We start from the raw sequence: 16727 nt of genomic DNA, 5'->3' as shown, positions 1-16727 counted from the left end.
GGGTGGTGCAGGGTGGAGATGTTCTGTTATTTATATAAATTAGCATTCCTTCCTCAGTCAGTTTCAATAAACTGCACTGGTCAAAACTCTGCCATACAATAGTATACATTAGTGACTGTGTCCAACAGTAGTATGTAGAGATACTTTTCGTAATTTCTTCAGAAATGGCAATCATATGGAGAACACTGACTAGCCAGCAGGAAACCCCAGAAGAAATGTCTATGAAGAAATGGGAGCTAAACCACTATTCTTTATACTTGTTTCTTCAAATGTACCATTTTAAAATGGAATATTTTGGCAATTATCATCAAAACATTTCAAATATCAATGTAATGCAGCAGTATTTTTGTTCATTGAACAGATGTGACCAACAATACTTACCATATTATTAGCCCAAGCAATTAAATGTCCCCTCCATTTAACATTTCTTATATTTCCTTCCCCTTCATGTAAAACTGAAGGCTTCCATCTATTCATCCAGCCTCTCTCATATAACAGCAACTACAAAGAAATGCAACAAGAAGTATTTCTGTGATGCAGTACTGTATGCAAACACAGGAAGTATTTTTTTGCTTCATTATCGCTTACTCTCCTTCAAAGGCAATGAAAAATACATGCCTATCACAAATCAAAAGCAAATAAAATCAACCATCTTCATATAGTACATATACACTCAAAATCTTTTACACTAGAGAATTCAAGTTACTTTAATAGTATTATTAATAAACAGGTCTTCCCTCAAGTTTCTCCAAAGGAATAGAATTATTTCAATTTTGAAGATAAAGAAATTAAGGCATTTGAGAACCTAAAACTACAGCACTAGTGACAACATTTCAGAAGGCTGGTAAAGAAACCACGTCACCTCACACCCATCTACTAATCTCACGATAGGCTCCTTCTTCCCTCCAAAAAACAGGTATTCAAAGAACACTGTTAAAGACCCCAAGCCTGTGACTTTTTGCTTGGCCCCACTTGGCCTTCCACAGAGCTCTTAGAGATGCTGCGCGTTAGTCCCACATGTGCAAAGTGCTGCTGATTGTAAAACCTGTGTGATTGGGAATCACAGGTTCTGCAAATGAGGAAGGAATTTTAGCATATCTAAATGCATAAGGAGATGTTATGACATGCTTTGCAACAGCAAAGAAAAACTCAACTACATGCAGACAGTTTGCATAACAGTCCAGCTCTTTTACCAGTTCCTGCATGGTTGTGGGAAGTTATTTAATAAGATTATAACATGGAATCACTTTGAGAGATGTGAAGTGCAGCGCTTGGAGGGATACCCAAGTAAGAAGCTGAAGCATCTATTAAGATCATACTCTATGGTACCAGTCCAACCAACTTCTGCATGAGTTCACCCACGTGCATGCACATGCACAACCTGAACCCAAGCTCACATGAGTGCACAACGACCATTAGGAGGTGTAAAATTGCTACCTGCCAGGACTTTTACCATGCTAAAACTTAAAACAAATACCTATGTTACTAATTTTCTATGTAAGATCCAGCTGTACATGCTTTTCTATACAGGGTTTCCCAAACCGCGTATTTGCATAAACATGTCAAATGATAAGACACTAGTTGCTTACAGTAACATCTATTAACAAAATAAGGTATTTTTAACGGGAGTTACACATACTGCCTCTCTTTCCTAAAGCCACAAGATGGCACTAAAAGACAAGTATTTTTTCCAAAAGCTTAAAGTCACTACCTAGGATAGTCTCATCAGAAACTTTTGCGTGCACTGTAGACATCAAACTTCCCACTCAAGCATATCTTGCTCCTTTAATCCCACTCAAAATAACTCTGTGTCCTCCACACAGCTTACATAAAGGCCCATCTTTCAGTTGGTCTAGGGTTTTTTTCTTCCACCAATGAAAAAGCTACTCAAGAAAATTCTTACAGAACATGCTATTTTATAGCAACCAAGGCAAGATAGTGAAAGCAGGGGTAATATTTACACTCATAAGGCAGTGCCATACAGAGACATTTCCATCAGCAGACTGGTAGGTGGATGTGAAACACAGGAGCAGCCCTCACCCCAAACTAATTAGCTCCACTCAGAGGATAAGGATGTCATCAAAAACTACGTGCTGTGCTGATCCAGCCTTAAAAATTACTTTTTTCTTAGTTCACAAAACTCCTAAGGAGAGGCTCAATGGAAAAAGAACTGTCGTCTGGATTCTTCTTTCAATACCATCCAATAAAGACGGCAGTGAAATACATAGTATTTTCATCTGGACTTACCGGACAAGGGTGCAAAAACTGACATGGATGATGTAAAAGGTTAAAACTGGTTGATGTCAATGATATTACCCGAACTTTGAATATTTTCTGCTTGTGAGTGAATCATGATTTAAGCTTATTTGTTACATACAAAAGCCAGAGTGAGCTTGGAATGACACTTGGCAGCTGTTTTGTTACTGTTCATGGTTTGTGATCATCATGCTTTTTCATGACTGTCTACCTGAGTAAGAAACCACAAAGAAAATAAGTGACCTGAGAAAGAACCAGGGAGGAGAAAAGAAAATTTTAAAAAAACCTGCTTCAGTCTATGCTCAACTCTAAGTACATGCTTAATTAAATTCTAAGATGAAGGCAGTAAAGACATCAGTCTGATATTGCCTGTAATAAACACGGAAAGTGAATCTGAATCACTGCAGCACCCTGAATTCCCTCTTTTCTATCAGTAAGCGCAATAGGGCAATTATCTGCACTTTATTGATGTACATAATGTGATTTATTATTTCTTACAGCAATGACACCTGGAAACTGAGTTACTGAACCCAGAACTTAGCTGAGCATTTTGGAACTGCTATCCACTGAATGCATGCCTCTTAAAATAAGCAGCCTAATCTATTTCTTAGTCTTCCTTTCTGTCTTCACATTGAAATGTTTATCGCACCAGAAAGCCATTTAAAACTTCAAGAGAAAACTAGACACATAACAAAAATCCACCATTTCTGGAAGAGTTCCTCCTACTACCTCCCTCTCTTTTTGGTAGAGGAAAAATATTTTATTTCCCATAAATCCCGTATTTTGGCAGTCAGCATTCACAGTACTTATATTTCAACAGCAGCCACAAAAATCACTTTCTTGCATTTTCTGCAATACAGTTTATATTTTCTCCTTTTTGATTTGCTCTGGTAAATCTTTCCAGTTCTTTGTTAGAATGCAGTAGTGCTTAGAACACACTTCCAGCATCTCTTGCATGTACCGCAACATGGTAATATAGCTAAAATAAAACAAACTGACTTTTGGGGTCCCCACCTACACTCCTTCACAGTACAAACTTCTGATAGTACACTAACTATTTCGCAAGTCTTCTTAACTGCTTATGCCTGTCCACTGGATCATTAAGAAAAATGACACACTGAAACACACAAGACAAGAGGATGGTGCAGGAGTCACTTTGGTTTTAAACACAAGTGGATTTAATTTTCTTGGATTTGTGAATACACCTCTGTCTTTCACTACCAGGAGATTAACCTCCTCCAAAAAGCACTCAAACTCTATTTTAGAGTGCAACTGCTAAAGAGAATAGACTAGTGCTTGGATTTAATGGAGCTTCTCATTCAATTACCATTAACACTAATTACATGTAATCCCAGTCTTTAAACTATGTACAGGAATTCTCAATTCTCTGAACAAAGGAGCCAATGATTACAGCTTTGGTAGTATCAATATGGTGAAGTAATTCAATTGAATTTCATCCCACTTACAAAACACTGAAATTAAAAGATGTCTGTTCTCTCACAGCAAAAAGTTTCAGAGGAAATGCACTCTTACTGAAGCACTACGTACAGCATCATTAATTTGTTTCAACACAGCACCTTTACTGTAATGATCTAGAGGAACTTCACATGAGAAGGTGGCTGAGACTTCCATTTGTAAATGAAGAGCCATCCCTCCCTTTCCTTCCCTATTGCAACACTGTTGGATGAGTTTTAATTTCACAAAATAAAAACTAGGAAAAAACTCCCTGTATTTTCCTTGTCCTGATTTTGTTTGCCTAAATGTGAAGGTGTGCCTACCTGTGGCATTTGTTCTGGTTTTTGGCACCTGTGTCACCGACTCTCCCTTCAGCCAAGCAAGATCACAAAACCCTAAAATGCTACTGCCATGGTTACAAGTGATCACTACAGATATTTATTGTTTTCAGCATAAAAACAACATTTACAGCCACAGCCAAGATTAACAGATACCTGAGAGTAACACAGAACAGCATGCCACATGAAGACTTACTGTTTAATCGTGCATCCCAAGGAAAATATATAGCAACAATAAAAAATTATCACTTCTGTTTGGAATAGCGATGGACTGGATGAGCTCAAACGAGGCAGAGAATAATGTAACCCTCAAGTTTTCAACCAAAGATGAGTTTTCAAAATACCATTACAAAATGCTGTTGTGTAAGGAGCTGGGGTGTGGATGGCAGGGAGAGCAAGAGGTGCAGTCAAGGGAAATCGAGCAAGGAGGCAGTGGCAGAGAACAGCAGCATTGGGAGGTAAGTGAAGGCAACGGTGAGATATGGACAGGAGCGGCTACTGTAGCTCATGGAAAAAGAAACTAGAAATTTTGAGATGTTTAATACAAACAAATGCCACAGGACTTGAATTAGGCTATACTTCTAATAACTCAACTGCTAAATTCCTGCTGTTGCCTATTCACAAAGAGCTACAGATTTAACACATTTGGAAAGCAAGCCCTGCAGCCTTGCAGGCAGAGACACAAGCTTTCACACATTTCATATATTTAGATTCTCCTTGCTTGCCACCTCAATTAAAAAAGTTTTCTACACAGCCATTTGCAAAACACACAACTACGTATTACACGCACACAAGACTACAATCCACTCTCTCTTTACACAAACCAAATTTGTTTGTTACAGCACAAGCAGAACATTTGGGTTTTCATAATGAAGAAGAAATACACATCCATGTAATAATAAAAAGAAATGTAAGCCAAATAATCTGCTTATTAAGCAAACAGCACATGACTACATATCAAAGTCTCATCTGCTCAATAATGTGGGATACATCTGCGCATTATACATCGTGGCAAGCAAATTGCCGGCCTGTATTAGCGTGGCTTGCTTGCTGCTGCAGTTTGTTTCCTGCTTATGGTAAATTCTCCAATGCATGGACAGAAATTGCCATAGTATTTACTCTTTCTTCACTTAAACCAGACCTCTGAGTATTTACTGACTGACATTTTATAGCTTACAAAGCAATCTGCCTTTCTTGTCTGGTACTCTTCTACCCAATATAATGCCAAACAGCTGACTATCTGCTTTCTAAAAATGGACTGTGCTGCAAACAGCATGCTGACAATTTAATAATTTGTCAAAATAGTCCAACCAGTTATTATGAAGTACATATCATAGGGTTCAGAGGTAAAGGTCATCTACTTACAAAGCAAAGTGCATCTGCTGACACTAAAAAGCAGACAATTAAAAAAAAATAATATCTGAGACATTCCCTAGGAGACCTGACTTAAACATACAAATTCCACTACCCATAACAGCAGTTGCAGAACCCTAAGAATGCTATTTCTTTTCCTGCTTGTGCATTGTTTGCCATCACTGTCCCTTCTCTGTACATGACATTGCTCCACCTGGAGTGGAAAGGAATTTTGATAGTCTTGTTTGGCATGTCAGGCAGCAGACACCATGGGTCCAGCCCAGGATTCTAACACTGAAATAGTATTTCAGATATTATGAGGTTTTTATAACGAGGAATTTGCCCCAGGTAACACTAAGTTCTCTCTGCTTTTATAACAGACGAAGAAAAAAGTATAATATTTAAGCATGGGCATTGATATGCTCATATGCTAATTCTGGGAGGATAAATGGGACAAACTTGTTCAGACATGTCTGTGTTTGAAAACCAGTTCTTATAGTGTATCTTCTCCAGCAAAAGAAATACAGACCCCATTAAAAATGTTTTTATATCTATTTCCACTATATATATAAAAATACATATTATATAGATGTAGATACAGAGAGATATAAAGATAAGGCTGCTGACAGTCACAGATTTTGTGACTTTTGAAAATAAAAATTTTCATTTTTATCTTGGTACCCTAGTCCTTAAAAAGTTTCTGATTGGATACTCAAAATCAACACATCACACAAAATGCATGTCCTAGGCAAATGAGGAAGCCCAATCCTTTAAGGTACTGAATATCCTACTCCCACACTGGTTTCAGAATTCCTTTGCTTAATTCTGCTGTTGCCCCTACTACCATGCTGGGTAGAGAACCCCCTAAAAGCACTGATAGCATACATTCAGCAGATGACTCAATCACTTCAGAGGATTCACTTTCCTAGGAATTTTACTACAAAAAGTTCTGTGCTTATTGATGTTAATCAAAACATGAAATAGGGAGTCTCACCAATGCCTCTGCCAAGAAAGAAACCTCAAGTTGTCCTGCTCTCCTAAGCTACCTTCCATAAGATGCAGTACCTGATACCTTGACTTCAGTCTTCTTTGTTAGTTCTGCATCTTTAAACCTCTGGATATAATGGATACTTGGACTTTGCAATAACATTCATTTAGCTGATGTGTTGGGAAAGACCAGCACTCTAACAGTTAAATAAAGAACACCTTGTTTTCAGCTTTACCACCCTCATTTAGTTGGCTTTTACCCTGTTATTTTTTAAGATTAGACCTTTTTTTAAAAGGGTAGAAGGTTATGGCCTTCAATAGCACAGTATTTGTCTTTTCCCTTGCTTTGAAGCTCTACTGTCTGCTCTGGACAGAAATGCCCTGTTATTTACAATATATGGTATTATTATTTCATGGTTACCACCATCTGCCAAGTGATCACAATGATGCTGTAGTTAATTGCAAAGATATGAGGGAGGGGAGCAGGGAAGCACCTCTGTTTAGTACGGTACCTATTGCTTTTCACTGTGATTGTGTCAACAATTTCCACTGCACCTGCCTTTTTTCTAAACACAGATAACATTCATTCATTAAAAAATGGGATGAAAAAAAGCTTTTCCAGGCCAAAACAGAAGGCAATATTACCCCAAGCTTAATGAAAGCTCTTTACTTTCAAAAATTAGTGCTTCAGTAAGCAAACAATTTAAATTGGTTAATTATTTCATAATACAATATAGAGAAAACCTGCTCTTAAAAGGACTCTAGTACATGCCTAGTTAAGCAACTCTATAAACATATGCATGATAGAGTTAAGCTTCCAACAACCTGCAATGATTTAAGGTTACCCCAGGGAGCACTGCTCCTAAGTCAGTTTTAGGTATGGCTGAGCTTCTAAGATATGGCAAATCTCAGCATCACGCGACAGTTCACCGAAGTTCCAAACATCCACTTCTGTTGGGAATGGAGAACCTGTGCTGTGTGTCCCTGAAGCACTTTTTTCCCCTCCCTCTCTACATTTTTTTTTTTGAAAGAGACTGTTGCTCACCTTGAACATCTGCAGAATGCTCTGTGGTCTGTCTTTAAACTGAAAAGTGCATTTTCTCTACATTTTATATTTTTATGAAGAATTGTATATTTCTCAAAAATTTAAGGGGGTAATAATTAACAGTTACAGTCCCCCATCTTGTTTATTGAGGATCCTACTGGGCAGATATTTGGCTATAAAATTAATAAATTTAAGCAGGTCTTAAAGTGTTTTTTTGAGATGAGACAAACCAGAGCGTTCAAGTAGGGGACAAGTCCTTAATTCCTGTGTGCATGTGTGGTTTGGCTTCTTTATTTTGTTTCACTGTAAACCAAAATAAGAATGAAATTGAAACAGGAAATCAAGAACATCCTTCTTATACTTCGAAACAACAATGTTCATAATGCAACTAGAGGGGTTTGAGGAAGTGACACTTCTTTCCGGGTCATTTTACCTGCTCATATCATCTTAACAAACAATTTTTTTTAAAAAAAAATCAACATTTAAAAAGCTAATATAAATTATATCACCATCTCCCAGAAAAACAAAAAACAAACCCAGACCCCTCAACCATTTGGATGAAGAGTTCACACACTTCACACCATGTTTTTGAATGCAGCTCAGGCAAGGAGCATAGCATGAGGACTTCAAGCAAAGGCTAAAAGCCAGAGACCTCAGGAGCCACAGGAGGTCCTGCCCACCTCCCCAAAGGAACTCCCCCATCCACACAACCTACAGACACAGGGAGAGATGCAAGGTCCACAGGCTGAGGTGGTATGCTTCAGCCTGCTTCTCCTTACTTACAAACCAACTCACCACTGCCTGCTGTCCACATGCACCTCTTTGGCTTTACACTTAAATGAGAGGTGTAAATAAAAAGCAGGGATTATTTTCAAGGCTTTTTTCTTTTCAGAAAAAAAAATATCTTTGATAAATAAGTAGGTGGAATCTAACTTTCTCAGAGCATTTTGTTGTTGCCTTTACACAAGCACACATGCTTCTTTTAGAGGAAAGGAGAAAAGGGGAAGGGTTTCTACCACAAGGTTAAGAGGTTTTATTTGTTGCTTTTATGTATCAATAAAATCAAATTGCAGGTGTCAAGGGACATTTATTTCAATGCTAAATACCTTATGTTAAGATGTCAATTAAAGTTTTCCTGAAGAGGAAAGTTCCTCAGCAAAAAATGAATGCATTAAGAACGAGTATACCATTCCCCAGAGGATAGAATATAAAACAACCTGTCAAGTAATCAAAGATAACCAAAGAGAATGTGTTAACTCCCTGATGTTTTTTTCTGTTCAGCATCAGGTGAATGCAAGCTCTTTTACCACCTGACGGAGCCCCGTTCTATTAATTCCCTGCTTCTCTCTTTCCATACCCCTTTTATCAGCACTAAAAAGCTTCACAAACTGGTGGCTGACAAAGACATACACTGACTATGCATTATTTTAGGACAACACTGACTCCAACCAGCCAGCAAAAACTGTCAAGCATACATGCCACTTAAAAAGCAAAACAAAATACAGCTATGCTTTGAAACATATGGGACTGTTAATGAAAGTTAAGTTGTATTCAGCACTGGAAGTCTGTATTTCTTACATGCTGTTAAGGGATAGCCATGGCATTCGGTTTGATGCATCTATAAGTGTGGATTGTTCATCCTTAATTCATAAGAGAAGGCAACAGGAAAATTCCATGAATTCAAGAAACTGTTCCAAATCAAACTTCTCATATTTTGACTGAAAATATACAATGTGATAAAAGATACTTGTAGGACCTGGAAACAGCTGTAATCCAGAACTGAGAACTGCATCCTACACCAATAAGACACCTAATTGCACATGGAAAATAACTGTTCCAGGTAGAAGACTTTAACTATACGGATACAAGTACTTAAAAATGTGGGAGCTCTACTTTACCGAGAGCCCCCGAATTCCTTTGAAAACCAACCAACACCATCAAGAAGAGCTGATGCAGATGGGTTTGTTTACTTAAAAAACAAAACAAAAAAACCCCCAAACAAACAAACATACATATCACCCACAGATAAAGCAAACAAAAAATCCCAAACACCAAGACCAACGTGCACTGTAAAAGATCAGTATTAAGGTCTAACTTCTGCTCCCATTCCAACAAATTAAAATGGAGAATATCTGGCCTAGGAAATGCAAATAACATTTTGTTCAGACTATGTAGACAGAAGTATTTCTACTCTGAAGCTCAACTTGTTGCAACATGCTTTTAACATAAAAAGTGCACGTCCTCTGCCAAATTAGCCTTAATTAAATAAAAATGTTTTGAAATATAATGCATAAAGAGAAGGAAAAAGCAGAATTCTTTGCTCTAGGTGTTAAAAATCACATAGCCTTCTGAGCTATTTTTAAAAGCTGTTTAAAGACAGCTTAAGTTCATTACACTACTTACTTTTACATTACATTATTTACCTTTTTTCCTCCTGTTACAAACTGCTTGCAGTGGGATCTTAGAAAATGAGGATGAACAGCAACAATCTGGGATTGGGGGAGGGAGAAGGGAAAAAGAAAAAAAAAAAAAAAAAGAGAGGATTGTGGCATGAATAAGAGTTTACAGAGCACCATATCACTTCCTGGAATAGATAAGCCTTTGTCAAGTATCAAGTATTACAGCTAAGTTCTTTCTCTGAAATAGAGCCTAGTTGTTTTAGACAAACCTTTTTTGTTTTCCCCCTAGAAAAGAAGAAAATTCTCCGTATTATATGGCACGTGACAAGTCACGCAGTTGACACTGAAGGCCATGTTACACCAAACAACTACGTTTTTTTGCACAGCAGGCAGTAGAATTAGGACCATGCAAGCGCAAGGTTACCCTGATTAAGTCTTGTTTGGAGCCTACCTAGAGGGCACACACACCTCAGTCCCATTGTAGGCCAACCTTGTGTAGCAGCATTAATGCACCTTAAACAGCCTCTTTGCCTTATGTGTTACAAGTCAAGCGTGGGAGATCAAGCTGTAAGAGCAGTAAGGCCCTAGAAGGCAAGTGAGTCACATCTGATGTGTGTGAAAACCTAATGACCTCATTCCTTTATTCCGTCCCGAAGTGGAGCTGCAATATGGAAGACCCCAAGCAGCAAAATGTAACCATTTGCTCACACCACCTTTCCTCCTGCAAGAAATGTTTCTTGTTAAAAAAAGCTGGATCTTCCCATATGCCTACTGGAAGTGCTTTTTCAAGAGTCATGCAGCCACACGTCTCTCATGCAGAGTATAACTGAAGTTCTCCCTTCAGACAAGGTACATCAGCATCACCACCCATTGCTTTATCCCTGAGACAGGTTTAACAGATATGAATTGGTTGCAAAATATTGACCTCACAGTTAGCAGAACCCTCAGAATCTGTATCAAAGATCTACAAAGAAAGAAATATGTTGAGACAGGTAACAGCTGAACCAGGACATTTTCTCTTTCACTTTGCCTTTTGTATTTGAAAAACTCAATAATACTTCTTACAAAACCAAGATCAGCTTTCCTCCTGCCTAACCAGATCAAAAGCTTTTATATTGAGATAGGTAACTATTTTCTAGTGACTTGAATAACATTACAAGGAAGTGGTATTCCTCTCTCTCATTTAGATTCAATGTGACCTTTCTGTTATTGAAGATGAGAACAACACAATTACTAAAGATTAAAACAAGCACTTACCTTAATAGGACAGTCAAATGTTTCATGAAACTCTTCTGCTGAATACAATCCAAACACCTGCACCTAACGAAGTAAATAAAAAACCCCCAAAAATTACCTGGTAACCACTTGACAATTAAAGGTGAATGTAAATCACTAACAACTAGAAGACTGATTTGAATGCTAACAGTTGTGTCTTTTTACCTAAAGAAAAAGTAGTCATAAGTAACAATTCAGAGTTAATTGAGACATCCGAGACATCTTGGGCTTCTATTATGGTGTATCTCCAAATATATGCAGCAGTGCAAAAATACTTATTTTAATCTTTCCCCCCCCCCCCCCCCCTTTTTTTTTGTTGTTACAGCACAGCAAAACCTGCAAGTTCCTTTTGCTTTAGGCTGATCAAATCTGTTTAACAGATACTGATCTAAGTAAGGTAAGAGCAACATAATAACATTCAGAGGAAGATAAATTAAAAACACTTCCTTTCTGAAAAAGAACTGTAGGATTTTTTTCCCCTCCAAGCAAGACAGGGTTTACATAAGAAAAAAGAGATTTCTGACAATAAAGCAAAACCAGACTGAAAAACACGTCCCATATGTTTCTTGGCATTCTCTCCTCCTCCCAAGTACATTCAGTGCTATTTCATTTTATTCCGTGACCACTGGAAATGCCTTTCTTGGAAGATTCCTCCTTTCTCACCTGTGTTGACATCTCAGTACATTTAATAGTCAGCACTGAAATTGTAACCATAGGCCATCAGGATATCTATCAGAATTAATCCATCTGAAGAAGGCTCAACATTAAAAAAAAACACAAAACCAAAATTATGTTTCAACTATCAACAGAATTAAAAGACTTAAATGTTTTCTTAATTTTACTCACAGAACAGGTACAGAGGTATCAAGTGTTAAATATTATTACACTTAGAAGCCATGACTAGACTACAGAATAGGGTTTCTCACGCTTGTTTTAAGTGCAACCCTCTTTTGGGCTCATGTCTTTTCATCCAACATGCAACATTGCCTTACTCAATTCTCAGATCAGACACCTGACAGCTCAGCTCCTGCAGAACTTCAGAGTAAAACAGGGATGAAGACTTAACAGCCAGGAATTAATAACTGATTTACTAATTATGATTTCCATAAAAATGATAGCTGGGTTGCTTTATTGTTATGATTTTAAGAGGTTTCCACCCACTGCCAGAAGCTGTTGGAACATTACCACCTAGCAGGGATGGACACTGCTGGTGGGAGTAGGAAGAAAAAAAGAGCATGCCATGGAGCAACTAGTAGAAAATTGTATCTGACAGCAAATCTACTTTAGAAGGTTCTCAGGCAAGTTTAGTCATTCATCCTTATTGTCTGGAAAAGGTAATCCCTTCAGCAACTGCTCTACATGTTCAACAAGTTGCACCTGAAGATCTAAGAGATCTTTTAACCTTTTTTCTTTCTCTCTCCCCATCCCCACTGCGATTCCTTCAGGAGGAAACCAAAAAAGTCACAGTAACAAAAAATAAAAAAAATCACTAGGCAAAGATCTGCAGAACACAGCCAGCAAATACCAGTAATGGGCCACAAAAAGGGATGTTTAATGGCTCTAAAAAGATCAGTTGAGAGGACGAGACCCCCCCAAAAATTCCTGCAGACAATCAACGAGACACAAGAAAAAAATTAGACTTCGGGTGAACTACAAGAGATTCTAAGCCATCAGAGCAAGGAACTAAACCAGCCTCAGAGTGGCTCAAAGTTCAGCAGGTACAGTGAAGTTAAAAACATCTCAAAACCACCTCATCTGCCTTTCAAGCTTGTCTCCTGGATACATCTCCTAAGCAACATTATCAGCTCTGTCCATTACTCATTAGCGAATATACTGCCTCTAACAACACACTTTAAAAATACTGCTCCATGTACTGTGTAGGGCTGAGCTACTGCTCCAAAGGATTTAGAAAATCAATATTTGGAGACAGTGAGATGTATCGCAAAGCTGTGATTATGTAAGCTAACCAAAGGGTTGTATTCCAGTTGGGCCTTGCTGTAAGCCTAGGAAACCTTCAGGCTGATGTCTAGAGGATTTTGTTTTCTGGGTTTTTGTTTTCATCAGTTGACACAGCATAGCCAATGCAACAGACCAAACAAAACAATAAACAGAGGAAAGGGAAAATAAGACAGAGAGAAGAAAGGAGGATGAAAAAGAAAAGATGTGGTTAAAACACAACACTGCAAACTCCATGGAAGCAGAATCCTCAAAAATGACATAATGTCCCTCTCTAACTAATAAAAATTAATATTAGCATCAGTGCCTTCAATATGTTCATAATACTGCATCCCTTAAGATATTTTATCTTTAAAGAGTATGAAAACAAAATGGAGCCAGTTAACTAAAGAGGAAAAAACAACTCAGCATAAAATACATGTTATCATGTTTACTCAAGGGACACCGTGTAACAGTTTATTACTTCTTAATGTCTTTTATTCTTCAGAGAGAAAGTGATTCTTTTGATATTACAAACCTATATTGGATTTATCTATTTCTACTTTCTATGCCCACTCAGCTCATGACATTTTTGTGTAGCTGGAAAAAGGATTTCATTATGAGAGTCCACTATACTTTCTCAGTCCTGTCTGATTTTAAATACCCAGAACCCCCCATTCCAGTGCAACCAGATTTAGCTGCTGCTTTGCTTCCACATGTGGAAGAAGCACCCAACTTTCAGTAATCAAAAGGCAGGAAAACAAACGTGTTTTATCTTCGAGCCACACTTCTTGAAAAATGATCAGTGTAACACTTCATGGATATGAACAACACAAATGTTGTTACAGGCATTAAACATGACACTAAAACATGTTAAGTACATGGATTTTGAATATAAGGTTTTGGGGGTTTTTCATAAGAAAAGTTACAAGCCAATAAGGGTGCAAACTGTATCACTGTTACCTAATGACATGAGAGCTTCAGCAAAATTGGGAGTCACAGCTAGGTTTTTCAAGACAGCATACAAGTAGGCAAAAAAACTAAGCTAAAAAAACTCCACAATTCTCAAGTTGCAAACCAGATCCCCTTCTATTTATTCCAACACCAAAATTATCCTCTTATATTCTAATTTTTCAACAGACAGCCATTTTCCCTGGCCAAGTGGCCAGACTAGAGTGGTGGCAGTGGTTTCAGTTTCTCTTCCTTTCCATGCCAGTAATGACCAGCTGCAGCTGAGTCCGTTGGCAAGGAAGGCTTCTGAAGAACCAAACATGCAGTATAGAAAAGCTGCAAGTGGCTCCCAAAGCACCTGTTGGCCACGTACAACATACAGGTACCAGGTTTTGACATTAGGTCTGGATGCCGCCTGACAAGAAAAGAATTTATGAATTGCGTTGTGCTGCTACACCACCCTCCCAGTCAAAGTAGCTAGTCCAAATGTAGTTTGAGATTGGGAAAGGAAAGGAAAAAAGTAATATAAAATACATCAGACAGCAGAACAGATATGAGGAGGGGGTTCTCATCATACAGCCTTTTTTCCAGAACACAAATAGTTTCTACTTCCCTTATATTGGATCCACTTTGATACTGGAAAATGCACTGCCTACCTATTGCAAAAGTCTTTTGCAGTGGTTAAGAGGACATACCTTCATTAACTGGTAGAAAATACCTGCATCAACCCAGCTGGCTCAAAATTGACAGGTCTTTTTAGAATACCTTTTTTTTTTGTTTAAAACTGATTTAAGAAAACTAAGCTGTTTCACTTTTTCCTATTTTCACTTACCTGAGTTAGTGAAAAAATTGCAACCACTTGTACAAGTGGTTAACTTCTTAAAAGACAAACACTCCCGCTGTAGTAAGGAAAGAGCTATAAGGAGTATAAAGTTAACTTTCATTATGACCCAGGAGCTCAAAGTGCTACATTATCTGGCCAGAAATTTATGCCATTTTTTTTACACAGTAGCACATGCAAGTATGTTTTTTCACCCGTTTTAGGGGTGGATTCTTTCACAGAGATGCACCTTTCTGGGTCAAGCAGAAAGTCTAACTTGTAAAACACCCAGATCTTTCAAATCTCCAGATGAGCTTTTCAGTGTAGAATATGGTGAAGTATCAAAGTCCCTGGACTCTATGAATGCAAATATGATTAATTTGTACTTCTGTTACTCTGGCCCTAGCTTGGGAACCATAGCTTAGACCAGGGGTCCTCAAACTTTTTAACCAGGGGGCCAGTGCGCGGATGAAGTGGCAGGCAGTCATCTGCGGCTGCTTGGTTTCCCTCCAACCCCTGGCGGGGGGTGGTGGTGGTGGGGGTGGTGTCTGTAAGTACCGGGGGCCGGACTGAGGACCCTGGGGGGCCGTATCCAGCCCACAGGCCGTAGTTTGAGGACCCCTGGCTTAAACTGTCTTGTATAGCAGGTAATGTCACCTACTGGATCCACAATAGCTATTTCACTAAATGAATACAGTTTCACCATTTAAAGTATTGGGAGTCTTTTTAAATACAGCCACACCAGAGTAGGGATTATGGATATTTGAATGTTTCTGAAATCAAATACGTAGTTTTAATATTAATTTAATATATGAAAAATACGTGTGGCTTGCAGATTTGCTGCAACAGATGTATTTCAAGTCAGTAATCCAGTCACATCTGAGGAGCCCTTACAGCAAGCGGTTGCTTCCCCCCACCATTCAAAACACCCAAACCAACAATGCTAGCTCAACGTTTTTATTACCTTACACAATTACTGACCCTTCCCATATCTTGCTTACACAATTAGGACACTCTTGCTGTGTTTCTCACAGGCTGTAAAATTCTACAACCCACTTTGATAGGGACTAGTATCCCAATTACTGCGTCAAGATACTGACATCAAGATATCTCTGAGAAACAAAAGGCTTGGATACATAAACTGGCTGCCTGCCTGCTGAGGAAAAAAACCCACTTATTTGGAAGGAAAAAAACCAAGCACAAACAGTCTAAAGGGGTTGTTTCCCCAATTTGCCTACTGCAAAATCCAGTCTTATTTTTAATTTATAGAACTTCTACTCAATGGGATACATCCATTAGGATCACCAACACTCCTTCTCTCCCCCCCAGTCTACTCTGTAAGAAATATTCTTCTCGGTAAGCCAGACGGATATTGAGAAATGCTTTAAATGATTTTTAATGTACTGCATTTGTATATAAGCATTATATTAAAAAAGAAGTTTAAATACACCCTGTGCATTAGAATTTTATCATTGCAAACCAACATTAGAAAAGACTGCCATCGACTTAAAAACAAAAAAGACATTCTTATAAGTGGAAAATCAATCACCAAACCCACTAAATGTCACAGCTCAACATTCCAGAGAAGCACTGATAATTGTTAGTTATACACTGCACAAATGATATATGTTCTCAGTCAGGAAAGTAGGTGCCAGTTTTTTAGGAAACTGTACATATATTGATTTTACATTTATTTAATGTGGCTGTTGTAAGACACTTTATTCTTCTGATAAACTATGATTGCTTATCAAAAGATTCTATAATTCAAGAGAAACATTCATAACGTGTGTGAAAATGAAAACCACCAGCCCACAGAAATCATGCCCACAAAATCCAATTTTGTGGATTTATAGCAGAAAGGCATTAAACTACTGTCTTGCAGGAACAGCAGAGTAGTCACTGAAGTATAACTG

At 38.1% G+C, this 16727-nt stretch overlaps 1 protein-coding gene across 3 annotated transcripts in view; it reads right to left on the bottom strand.

Annotated features, from left to right (window-relative positions):
* Window positions 1-16727, bottom strand: part of VPS41 (VPS41 subunit of HOPS complex) — a 107306-nt gene that overhangs the window by 48515 nt on the left and 42064 nt on the right. For all 3 annotated transcript variants that reach the window (XM_055707508.1, XM_055707507.1, XM_005446220.4), the window contains exons 6-8: window positions 11091-11153; window positions 9858-9923; window positions 382-501 (exon numbers count right to left, since the gene is read on the bottom strand). In XM_055707508.1, the coding sequence (XP_055563483.1) occupies window positions 382-501; window positions 9858-9923; window positions 11091-11153 (249 nt within the window). The remainder of the gene's footprint in view (window positions 1-381; window positions 502-9857; window positions 9924-11090; window positions 11154-16727) is intronic.

The sequence above is a fragment of the Falco cherrug genome, chromosome 4 (assembly GCF_023634085.1).
Source record: "Falco cherrug isolate bFalChe1 chromosome 4, bFalChe1.pri, whole genome shotgun sequence".
Taxonomy (NCBI): domain Eukaryota; kingdom Metazoa; phylum Chordata; class Aves; order Falconiformes; family Falconidae; genus Falco; species Falco cherrug.
Note: the sequence above shows the minus strand (reverse complement) of the source record. Positions and strands in the feature narration are given on the sequence as shown.